This window comes from Lynx canadensis, chromosome E2 (genome assembly GCF_007474595.2).
Source record: "Lynx canadensis isolate LIC74 chromosome E2, mLynCan4.pri.v2, whole genome shotgun sequence".
Taxonomy (NCBI): Eukaryota; Metazoa; Chordata; class Mammalia; order Carnivora; family Felidae; genus Lynx; species Lynx canadensis.
The window spans coordinates 2,317,559-2,329,636 of record NC_044317.1 but is presented as its reverse complement, the minus strand read 5'-3'; the positions used below and the strand labels follow the sequence as shown (position 1 = coordinate 2,329,636).

Sequence of the window (12,078 nt, the reverse complement as noted above, 5' to 3'; positions counted from 1 at the left end):
CCTTGCCCAGGTATACACTCCAAAGAAATAAGAACTTAGTCCACCAGAAGGCACACACAAACCCAGCCAAAGCAACTTTTAACAGCTTCAAACCAGAAATGCCACAGATGTCCACTCGCAGGAGAAAAGATGAAAGAAACCAGAACACTACACAATGACGAATACTACACAACCACAACCCACAACAGTGTAGAAGAAGCCAGACCCCACAGCATGCAGTGGGTGCACTGCATGTGTCACTGTAGTGACTGCACACGGACGACTGCAATCCAGGAAAGCAAATCCATCACCACACAGCGATCCAAAGCAGTCCTTGCCCACTCTGCCCTGAGTGCTCAGTCACAGGAGCTTGTTCCCAACTCTGGCCCTGCCTGTGTGTTATCAGGCGGCTCGCCTCACTTCTCCAAGCCTGGGTGTCATCTGTAAAATAGTGAGAGCCATAGAACCAATCCACAGGACGTTGGAGAAGATGAGATTTAAGACCAGACACGGTGTAAGCCTCCCGGGCAGGTCAGCCTGTCGTTACACAAGTATGGCAGCTCCCTGTATTTTCCCTTTCCCCACCCACTTAAGGCAGAGCTTGGCTCATTGCCACTGCCTCAGAGGAGAGAAGTCAGACCAGAGAAGCCTGCGGCCATTAAACATTTCTCGGTTTGGCTTTTGTTTCCAAAACCCCCAGGTAGGAGGAGGAGGAGGAACAGAGAGAGACCTCTATGTCCCAGAATCATGGGGTAGTTGTGCAGTGCGGTCACCAACCGAGAATCCCTGGCTGAGAGCATGATGAGTGGGCCTGTGTTCCACCTGCACTGTCCCCTGGGCCCGTCCCCACTCCCGACCTTATATGACCTGCATAGGAGCACACCGAGCTAGCAGGAGCCACCAGACCAGAGGGAACAGTCTGGCCTGGCTTGAAGGGGATGGAGAAGTGCTGGGCCACTGAGGCAGCCATGGCCAGCATCTGTGTGTCTCTTCCTCCCCATCCCCATAGCACCCACGTGTCCATGGCTGTCAGCTCCTGTAACTGCCCGGAAATGACACCCAGCCACCAGAGAGTCTCCAGACCCCCGTCTGGGGGCAGGCCAGGAGTGTCAGGATTAATGCCCCTGGGAGCAGCCCTCAGCAATGACAGGGAACGTGGATAAGTATCTGAGCTTTCGTGCCCGCAGGTGGCATGTTGCATACTGCCCCCCAGCTTCCCTGCAGGACCGAACCCCAGCTGCCCACATTGCTGCCCCCCTCCCTTGATGATGCCCTTTGCAATGCCCCTTGCTTCTCACCTCCCCATACCCTATCCCAGGTCATCTCCCCAATAATATACCTGCAGGTCTTAGCTCAGGACTGGCTTTTAGGGAAATCAGCCAGGACAGGCCCCTCCTACCACCCCTGTGACCATCCCTTGCAGCCTGGAGGGGCTCTTTCAGATGGTCACGAAGCCTCGTGCCGCCTGCATCTGGCACAGAGCCTGGGTCCAGGGCCAGCTGTGCCCTCAGAGAGCTGGTGGCAGAGGGGACTCTCCCCAGCCACTCCTGCATGTGGGGAGGTGGGGGGGGGGGTGCAGGCTGCAACAGCACGGGGCTAAGTGAGCACCAACAAAGCTTTTCAAACCGACAAGCCCTGGGCAGGTGTAGAACAAGTGAAGGAGGGCGACCACAGCCTTGCCGGGGCTCAGGCAAGAGGAGTGACGCATCTCCAAACACCAGCAGGCACGGTCCACGTTCTTGCACGGTCCCTTGTTCCAAACCGGGTTTCCCAAAGATATGGACCTCCTCTAGTAGTCAGAGAAAAGGGCCTGTCCTCTACTCCAGACGAGGACCTGACCCACAGTTACAAGCAGGGGTGGGGCCAAGTGGGGATGCCCGTGTGACATGACAGAGCTGGCTGCCAAGACAGAGGGCCCAAAGGGGCAGGTCACACGCCCACCCCTGTGGGCAGACAGAACAAGGGAGAGGCCACCAGCAGGAAGGACACTGTCCTCAGGACCACCAGAGCGCTGCCACCAGGGCTGTGGCTGGGGTACTGCCACCTCCCACTCCTCTTGGCTTGTCCACGTCCGTATCTTTGAGAACCTTGTGACTACAAAAGCCTGTATTGTTGCTAACCCAGAAGTTGTGATTTTGTTTTGAAGTTTGCTATCACAGGATAACCTTGCCTGACTGACCCATGACAGGCTCAGGAAAGGGGTTCTACAAAGCTAAGCCCGTGGGTTGGGTAAAAACAAGATTTAAAAATATTTTTTTTCAAACTTTTTAAGTAGGCTTCGCGTCCAGCGCAGAACCCAACACAGGGCTTGCACTCAGGACCCTGAGATCAAGATTCGGACGCTTAACCGACTGAGCTACCCAGCTACCCCTAAACTTTTTTTTTCTTTTTTAAGTAATCTCTACACCCAAAGTGGGGCTCAAATTCACAACTCCAAGATCAAGAGTCACACGCTCACGTCCCTCATTAGGAACACTTTGGGGTCTCTTGAAGTAACGCTTCTCAGCCTAGTCTGGGTCAAGGTCATGCCAGGTGCCACAGACTCTTGCAGTATGTTGTGTTAATGGCTCCCTGGAGGCAGAACTCACTTTTTCGCTCAGATTGGGGCCCTGCATTTGACCGGCCCCACTGGTGGGCATCATTCTGTACAAGTCTGCTGCCTCACATCCTTACCCTTCCTTGTGGGGTCGCAGGCTCCGTTGTCACCCCTTACTGTCCCTGCCTCTCCAACCACACCATTCTGGAGCTCTCTCTTCAGTGAGCTGTGTACCCTCAGCACCTTGGTCTCCCTTTCCTTCTCCCTCACCGTGTCCTGCACTCTGCTGAGATGCCACAACCACCACCCTTACCATCATCAGAGTGCCATAGGAGGGACGCAGCCCAAGCCAGACAACCAGGCTCACAGAGAGTTTGTTCATTTCCAGATGCTTGTCGCTGTCTCAGCCCAGCACCAAGGACCCATGTCCTAGTGCTTCCCATGAGATCAGAGCGTCCTCTGGGATGGGCTCCACACCAGGTCTCCCCATGCCCATGGCGCTCTGGAAGCCTGCGTCCCAACAGAACTATGGGATGTTGGCAGCAGGGCAGAGAAGCTCCATGGTGATAAGGGCCATCTACCTGGGCTCCATAGCCTCTGTCCCCATCCCAGGTCTTGGAAGGAGCCTGAGGAGACAACAGGAATTGGGTCTAGGTACTCACTGGCCTCTGGTCCACAGGGGTGCCCAGCAGCAGCTCTCTGAATGACAATCTGCAGAGGGGCTGACCTGCCCATCCCCTGCAGGCTTAGGGCTCCCTGGCGGAGATGACAGCATCCCTGAGCCAGTGTCTGGGCACCTGCTGTCCACAGAGTGGTCTCAGCGCTCTGCTGAAGTGGGCCCCAGGGCTGAGTCACTAACAGGTGGGACTCCCGAGACCGCATTCGGCCCAGCAGCACACCCAGATGACAAATCAGATCTACTTCCCAGGCCAGGCCTGTTCTAACCCAAATCCCCACGGCAGCCTCCTGCGCAACGCCTCCCACCTCCACCAGCGGTCCCTTCTCAGCTTGGCAGCCAGGGCTCCTGGGGGGTCTGAGTGCAAGACCCAGGCCTCCCTCTGTCCCTGGGACACCACGTGACCTGTGCCTGTGTGAATGCAAGCACACGCACGTGCATAGAGACACAGACCCACACATAATGCACACGGTGTTATCTATGGTATTCAAAGGTCACGGGGAGTATTAGAAAAGAGTCTAAGAAGGCTCCTTGGAGGGAGATGGTGACTGGCACGCTGCGTGCTGTGGCTCTATTCTGGAAACTTGACGTTCTGAGAAAGGCAGAGCCACGGGATGCAGGCCAACCAGCGACCGCGGCTCGGAAAGGGGAGTAGGACTCTATCCCGATCGTGGTGCTTGTCCACAGCTGCGGGCACACGCTAAACATTCACATAAATCACAACGAACCTAACCAAGAAAAGGAAAAAGGACAGCTCGACCATCTGTCACCAAAGAGCGAGGGACAGCTATTTGTTAAAAACACGTTCCTCTGAGCCCTCTTCCCAAAAGATACTGGGAAAGGAGATAGTTGTTACACAGCATGGAGGACAGCCACGGAAGAGGTGTGCTGCATGCAGCACCAGAACCCTTAGCGGGGTTGGGAAGCTATGGATGCTCAAACCCTCTCCCCAGAGGCCGTGGTTCAGCATCCCGGGGCTGGGCAGGCATCTCCCTCCCTAAACTCCTGGTGATGCTGAGCTGCACACCCGGCCACCCCACGGGCCCAACGGCAGGCAGCACTAGTGCCGACAATGGCCCTCGCCTTCACCAGGGGCCAGGACAAGGGTGCCAGGGACGGTAGCACCGGTACCGGGAGAAGCCAAAACTCCGGAGCACCAGAGACCCAGCTCCCGGGCCCCTGCCGAAGGTCCGGGAGTGACGTCCCTCCTGGGTCGAGGGAGACGGGTGAGGACACAGCACTTCACCCACAGACTAGGCCCTATAGGTACTGGGCCAGGCATCACCCAAGCCAGGCACCACAGTCCATATGCCTGCTTCCGTGTTGGCCTTGACACTCCACCGCACAGGGGATAGACCACACTCTGATAGGGTACCCCCGAGTGTCCAAGGGAGGCCCCTAGGCCCGTTTGGGGGACCATCTTGTGCTGTGACCTGTGCAGGCCTGAGACCCTGCCTCTTGTTCACTGCTGTGTCTACAACGTTCAGCACCACGTGTGGAGCATGGAGGTGCAGGTACTAACCCCATGGTTCCCCACAAGGTGACCACCCACAGGAGACACCGGCCATGTCTGCAGGCATTTGGGGTTGCCATGATGGGGAGATCAGGGAGGATGTTCAATGCCCTACAGCATCGGATGGCTCCAGCACAGAACCCCATGCCCCCACACATGGGAGACTGAGCACCCAGCCAGCTCCAAACAAGCAGCTAGGGCTTGGGGACAGAGCAGCCCTAGGAGTCAGGAGGTGCTGAGCCAGCAGTGGGACTGGTCCCCATAAAGATCTTGGGTCTGTGGCTGGGTCACTGCAGGACAGCAAGACAGTCTGGGAAGGGAAGGCTGGGTCTGCTTCTGAGACCTCCCTCTAGGGCCCCCCAACACATGAGGGCAGTCCACTACCTCCTTCCCTCTGGTTCTGCTCCCCAAGAAACACCTGTTCCTCCCAGAGCTGGACATCCACACAAGGGCCTATGGGTGGAGGAAGGGGCTGCAGGCGCTGCCCTCCACGTGTGCAGAGCATCTGGCCCCTGCAGCCCTGTTTCCAAAAACCAGGTGCTGGAAGACAGCCTTCCAGCACTCATGGATTTTCAAGTCATGCTGGCTGGTGTCACACGTGCATGCAGCCACCCTAAATCCCCCAGCAGAGGCCAGGCTACAGAGGGCCCCAGGAGGGAGCACAGGGAGATACAGGACACACACACGGTGCTTGGCCAGGGCCCTGCCAGCCACAGCCTCCTGCGGGGGAAGGACCAGCCAGCCCTCCTCCAGGGGACCAGTGGGCCTAAGCCAGTGCCCAGATAGAGGAGGGGAGTGCTCCTGCCCGAGTGGGAACAGAAAGTTCTTGTACTCCTGTATTAAATTCTTGCACTGTTCACAAGATAACTTTCACAAACAGAAAAAAACAAACCCGAAAATGAGCTGTGTGCCCTCAGCTGGGTGCCCACCACAGAGCACAGCCCCAGCCCTCTTCTATTCAGCCAATCTTATCCTGTTCTCAGAAAAACCAAACTCTTTTTGAATTTAGTCTAAGAAAATCCCACAGTGGCCCCCACTCCTTCTGGGCCACCGCTCGGGGATGGGGCCATATATCAAGCCAAGGTCAAGAGGGATCCAGAGACCTACCGTGGTCTGGGTTCCAAGGGATCACTTACCGCTTCATTCCACGACAGAGAAACCAAAACTCAGTCAAGTCCTGATGTGAGAGGCTCCCAGAGGGCCCCCCAACCCCGCCAGGATCCAGCCCCCTCCTCTGGCTGTCAGCCCCCCACCTCATATTGTTTATGGCTCTGGATCACATCCCAAAAGAAACAATTACAAAGCACACAACAAGGTTTCAAAAACTGGTTTATGGAGAAACAGCCCCACAAGGTCCCATCCGGTGACAACGCTGGGCACAGGCTCACAGCAGTGGCTCCTCGGGGCGTGGCCCTGCATGGCCCCTGCTCCAGCCCACCCTACACCAGAGCAGATGCCTGGGGGGGACAGCGACTCCCCACGCCTCACCTGTGGCTGTCAGGGCGTGGGACTTCAAGATCAAGCAGCATAAATGTGCTTCTTCTCCAAGTAGGCTATGTGATCTCAAATAACAACCAAAAGTAAAATCAGACTAAAAAAGCACGGGTTCGGAGCCCTTCCTGGGTTTGGTTGGTCTCCCTGTGAGCACACAAAGGACCAAGCCTCGGTGCTGCCGCTGGTCGCCCACGCCACCGAGCACTCGGTACTTTGGCACTGTTTCGTCCCTGTGCACAGCTTCGGGCAAACCAACAGCGTCATGGCTTTCTCTACTCACTCAATGCTTCTGAGAACGTGTAGCCAGGTGACATTCCGGATCTCCCAAACAAAAAGACAGGGACGTCAGCGTATGTGAGCACTGGGATTGGCCACGGACTGGGGCACGCTAGCCTCAAGCCAGGGAGGGCTGCACGAGAACATTCCCATAAGCATTCCTAGCACTTGGAGCACGAAGGCAGAAGACGGGGTGAAAGGTTCTCACACTGCAGGACAGCCTCCTCAAAGCACTGAGTCTACACGGGGCGCTCGTCCTCAACACAGCAGACACCGTGGGCACGAGGGGCTCAGAAATCCCAGGAATCCCGTGACTGAGTTGCCAAGTAAAGGGACTGGACAGGGTCTTCTGCATCACCGCTCACGAGCACTACAAGGTGACCACACCTCAGCAGGGCGAGACACCCGGACAGCCCACAGACAGAAATCCAGCCCCGAACGTGGCAACCGTCGAGCACAGAGGATCAGCTGGCTGACGGAGGGGCCTTGCCCGACTGGGACCCAGCAGTAAACCACGCCAGGTTCTCAGGGAAAGAGGAAGTCTGCCATGGCGGCTCCGGCTCGAAGTCTGTTCCACATGAAGTGGGAAAGCAGGCCCGGCCTGTGGCCTACACCGTGGCAGCCCTCCCGCCCTCTGCCTTGGCCAGAAGGAACGCCGGGGGTACAGGCACCCACCCAAGCCGCCTGGATCAGGACAAGAGGGGAGGGAGGGAAGGAGGGAGCGGCGGGTGGCTGTGACCCTGAGCAACAGCCACAGGGAGCCAGCTGCCCAGACAGAGGGACTGAGGGGTGAGGCCAGGAAGCGAGGCCCCGTCTGGACCGTGGGAGGGAGGATTCTGGAAATCCCGCCTCACAAGGCCTCCAAACCTGCTCCCCAGCAGCAGACACTGCAGGTCTAAGCTGGGCGGGCCAGCGTAACCAGAGAGACCGCCAGGCCCGATTCGCACAGGGAAGAAATCAAGGCCATTTGCAGCAGCCTTATGCAGGGAACCTTCAGCCCCAACACAGAGGAACCCAAAGACTCACATCTGAAACCTCTAATCACGTGCTTCCGGGTCAAGTCCAGAACAGCACGTGCCCAGGTGTGCACAGACACAACTGAGGCTCCTGCCACCATAAAGCACAACAGACGTCCCCGGTGTCACGGCAGCTCGGTGGCGAGTAAAGGTGACATCAACCGGCGGAAAACATCCAAAGACCAACCTGGATCCACCTGCCACCTTCCCCCAGTCAAGCTCCACAAGGGCGTAGACAGCCCCTGAATTGGGCCGTTCAGGTTCCTTTTTGGGACCTGCTTTATCAAAACCCCAGCTGCCTTTAGGCTTCCAACCACAACTTCAGCCTTGTTGAATCCTCACCTGCAACAAATTAACGGGCTGGAAGCCGCCCTGACGAGTGGGGTGCGCACTCTGCCGGAAGGGGCGCCTGCTGGGACTGGTTTGCACGGACCCTGCACACTCACCTACAAACTGGAAACCAGAACCGGCCACGGATACGCCAAGTGGGAAACAACACGTACTCTGGGCCCCCGGCTGCGCAGGTGACACACTCTCACCATCCACCGCCACGGACCCCGCCTGGCATTACCCAGGCCGCTGCCCGCCCTTCGGCCCCACAGGCCCCCGTCTGACACCAGAGACGGGACGGTGCGAATGCAGCCAACAGCCACTGCCAGTGGAAACCACGTAAAAAGGCCCACGCCCCAGAGGCAGGTCCCACAGTCTGGGTTTGAGACTGGTTTTTCATCAGAAAGGTTCATCTTCGATCCAAATGGGTTTCAAGGACGAGGGGAGGCCCCGGGTGGAAAAGCCTCAGAATGAGCCTCCGAGCGAGCCCCAGGCTCGGGCACAGTGGGACACACAGCAGCCACACACCCAGCCGGCCTTGCCCCGTCCTGCCCGAGGCTTCGCGGACGTGGTTACTGCCATGCGGGAGCAGCCACAAGGGGCAGGGATGGGAACGCTTGGAGGCTTGCTTGGTCCTGCGAAGACGCGAACACAGACCACGCCTCAGCCTGACTCCAGGTCCTACCAGAAGCATGTGAGGGGCGAGCTCGGCATCTCCGACAGCCGGCCAGGAGGGACCTCTCTCCCCCGCCTTCTCCACTTGCCTCCTTCCCGCGTCAGAGTCTGGACAGAACCTCCTAGAAAGTCTGCCTTTTAGGGGCCGTGCCCCAGAGCTTATCAATTCTATGATTCTGGGAAGCAAAGGAAGTTCAAAGTTGCCAAATGTACTGAAGCTACAGCAATAGGGATTTTTATTTAAAAAAAAAAAACAAGGCCAGTCAGGGAGAAATTCGTCAGGAAAACAGGACATGTTTCATGGGACATCTCAGGTTGGTCTCTACATGAAGGCACCACAAAGCTGCCCCCTTCCCTGGGGTCCCTTGTCCCCAGCACAAGGGCTCAGCACAGTCCACCCAGCAGGGACGAGCCACAGACAGGGGGACGAAGTCTGCCCCCTGCCCCGGTGGAGCGCCCGCCATGGAAGGGGAGCATGGTGACAGCTCTCTGCAGGCTGGAAGCGGAGCAGGAGCTAATTCTTGGGGGTCTACGTGCATTCAGGGCTCTGTTCTTCAGGAGACACTAAGATCAGCGGAGACCTTACAACAGCGGGTCCCCAAACGCAGGTGTCCATGGGACACGGGCACACCACCGGCAGAAGCGTCCGTGCTCAGGGTCTCCACACTGGAGGAGCCCGAGATGCCCTGGTCTCCAAAGTGCATTCCACATGTATGGGGTGACTTTTCTAGAAAGCTGCCCTGTTACCCACAAAGGGGCTCCAAAGTCATCTTGTGCAACCACTCTGCTGCTTTAACACTTCCGAGAACAGCACCTGTGTATACTAAGCAAATGGGAAAAGGCAGGGCTGGTTCAGATGTGGCCCTGCAGAATTCTGAAGAAGGTTCTGGGACAAGTGGCTCAGCTCAGGGTTCTGACACCAGAGCCATGTGCAGGAGGTGGATGGGGGGGGTGTGCAAACAAATGCCCTGCCTCGAATTGGCTGCAGCAAAGGTCTTGATTCTAAAGCTGGAGAGAGGCCAGGGCCTCCAAGCTGCCCAAAGGCCCACCATGACGTTTCCTACTGACCCGTATCACTAACCCCACTGCGCTGATTCACAAGCCCATCAGAGGTGAAACGCTTCTGTCCAAAATCCAAGCAGGTTAGTAAAGACACAGGAATTCAGTCCAGGGTCCTGGCCTGATACACCCGACCCCCTGGAGCTCCCTCACTGCACACACTGTGCCCCACCCAGGCTGTAGAACGCTCACCTCACAGAGGCCCTCGCCCCAGACCCTTGCCAGACCGCAGCCACGGTCACTCGCCTCACACATGATCCCGATCGTTAGCCCCCAGGGTCGCTCTGCCTGACCCAAAAAACGTTCAGCAGGCCAAGGACAAACCCAGTTTCTCCAGCTGAGTTGTTCACAAAACTGTGCAGCCGGCCCTCTCCATCAGTTCTGTCCCGGGTCATTCTTTCTGTGAGACAAGCTCAGTCAGCCTTCCCATGAGCTACTGACGAGGACACGGGCATACGTCGCACACTCTGTACAGAGTTTTGGGGTGGCTGGGCCGAGACTCCTACGAGATGGGTGTTCTGGTCAGAAGGCCGAATCTCCAAAGTGCATGCTGCTTCCTGTCCCGGGCGGCAGGGTCCGGGGCCCCGGGAGCCGCCCCACAGGAAGTGGCCCGTCAGGAGGTCAGGGACTGGATGTTCTTCAGCATCTCCTCGAAAGCCTGTGGGGACGGCGCCTCTGCGTTCCGGAAGGTGGCCCGCACCCTGCTGTACAGGCTGAAGGATTTCAGCTCGAGCCAGATGAACCCGAAGCGGTCCTCGTCGAACAGGATAAAGACTCCAGGAGTGCGCTCAGGGCTGGTGAAGCCGTGGCCGGCGATGAGGCCCGTGCCGTAAAAACTGAACAAAGACAAGAGGAAAAGTGCATGGGGAGGGAATGAGAGGGACCCAGAAGGAGTGCACCGGGCCCCAGTCCTGCCCTGTCCGCCTGGGCTGTTGCAACGCCCGCCCCCCCGCGCCCCTGCCAGCCCCTCCTCCCGCCAGCAGGAAGCCGCAGGCCTCAAGGCCCACGAGAGCCCGTCTTGCCCGGATCACCTAGCAACCCTAACTGCCCAACGCACCAAACCACGGGCCGACGGTTGGGCTCACCCGGCTAAAGGAAGAGGGTCTCCAGCAGCCCCAACCACGTACCGCTGTCCCAAAGGACACCTTCACAAAGCTGGCCTAGGTAACCAGCCTTAATTCCAGGGATGCTTATGTTAGCACGTCAACGACTCAAATACAATCGATAAAGACTTACTGTCACGAACCCAGCAGGCAGAACTTCCAGATTTCCATAAGGCCAAGTTTCAAGTTTCAAGACCAGGGTCAGACTAAGCTACGTTTATGTCTTTCTTGCCAAGAATTTGGGGCTCCTACAGATAGGTAATAGGGATGGGGGCTGGGCCCATCTCCTGGGACCCCCCACCTCCAGCCACCACACCAAGGCTCCCCTGGGCGGGAGAGGAGAGCAGGCCTGTGCCTGAGGGTGTGCACAGGAGGGTGTTTGGGGAAAACCTAACGTGGGAAAGCAGCACCAGAGGCCACAGGGAGGCCAGGTCCTGAATTGGTGTGGTGGCAAGGCCTCGCAGACACAAGAACCGAACAGGAGGGACCGCAGCACGCCCCTCCCAGGTCACAGAGCCCAATATTCAGCAGGTCCTGCGTGTCCACCGCAGGGCTGGCCTCAGAGCGCCCTGGGGAGCCACGGCTGAGCCACAAAACACTACGAGTTTTCCATTTCCTAAGGACAGCAGAGCCCTATCTCATGACCTTCGATAAATTCACATCAGTCTAAATCCTACCGGAACGCGATTTGCATGTCTCCTCCAGGAAAACCCAAATTCAGCCACTTTGGTGACAACTGAGCAGCATGAAGAAATGGAATTGATTTTCCCAGTGGGAGACAACAGAACACACGCTGATCTCTGCTCAGGTTCCCGGAGCTGGGCTCCTGAAACCCACATAAATTCCGAGGGGATAAGAACACCAGGAGGTGACTCAGGTGGCTCCCGGATGGCAGGTGGTTCAGAAGCCTGGAATCCTCGGCTGCTCCGCGATCCCCCAGAGCGGGGAGAGGGCTACAAACGGAGCTAATGACCGACCAGGCCTACGGGAGGAAACCTCCAGAACAACCCACAGTATGGGGTTCAGGGAGCTCCCAGGTGGGGGAACACGTCCACCCCAGTCCCAGGGCGGGTCAGGGTCCCACGCATCTCGTCGTGTGGCTGTCCATCTGTGTCCTTTGTCACCGCCTTCAGCAAGATGGTGAATGTAGTGTTTCTCTGACTTCCGTGAGCCGCCCCAGCACATTCATTGAACATGAGGAGGGGGTCGCGGAATCCCCGACCTACAGCTGGCTGGTCGGAAGCACGGAGACAAACTGGACTGGTACCAGGCGGCTGAGGGGGCAGGGCAGTCTTGCAGGGTCTGACATCATCCTGGGTGCACAGTGTCAGGACCCAGTCGAGTGGCAGACACCGGCTGGCATCATGGAGAATTGCTTGCAGGTGTGGGGCACCGGGCGCTCAGAGCCAATTTAGCCGCCC

At 57.7% G+C, this 12,078-nt stretch overlaps 1 protein-coding gene across 3 annotated transcripts in view; it reads right to left on the bottom strand.

Moving 5' to 3' along the window:
* Nucleotides 1-6,016: 6,016 nt before the first annotated feature.
* Nucleotides 6,017-12,078, bottom strand: part of FBXO31 (F-box protein 31) — a 45,081-nt gene continuing 39,019 nt past the window's right edge. For all 3 annotated transcript variants that reach the window (XM_030298164.1, XM_030298165.1, XM_030298166.1), the window contains one exon: nucleotides 6,017-10,390. In XM_030298164.1, coding sequence (XP_030154024.1) covers nucleotides 10,168-10,390 — 223 coding nt within the window. In that variant the 3' untranslated portion in view covers nucleotides 6,017-10,167. The remainder of the gene's footprint in view (nucleotides 10,391-12,078) is intronic.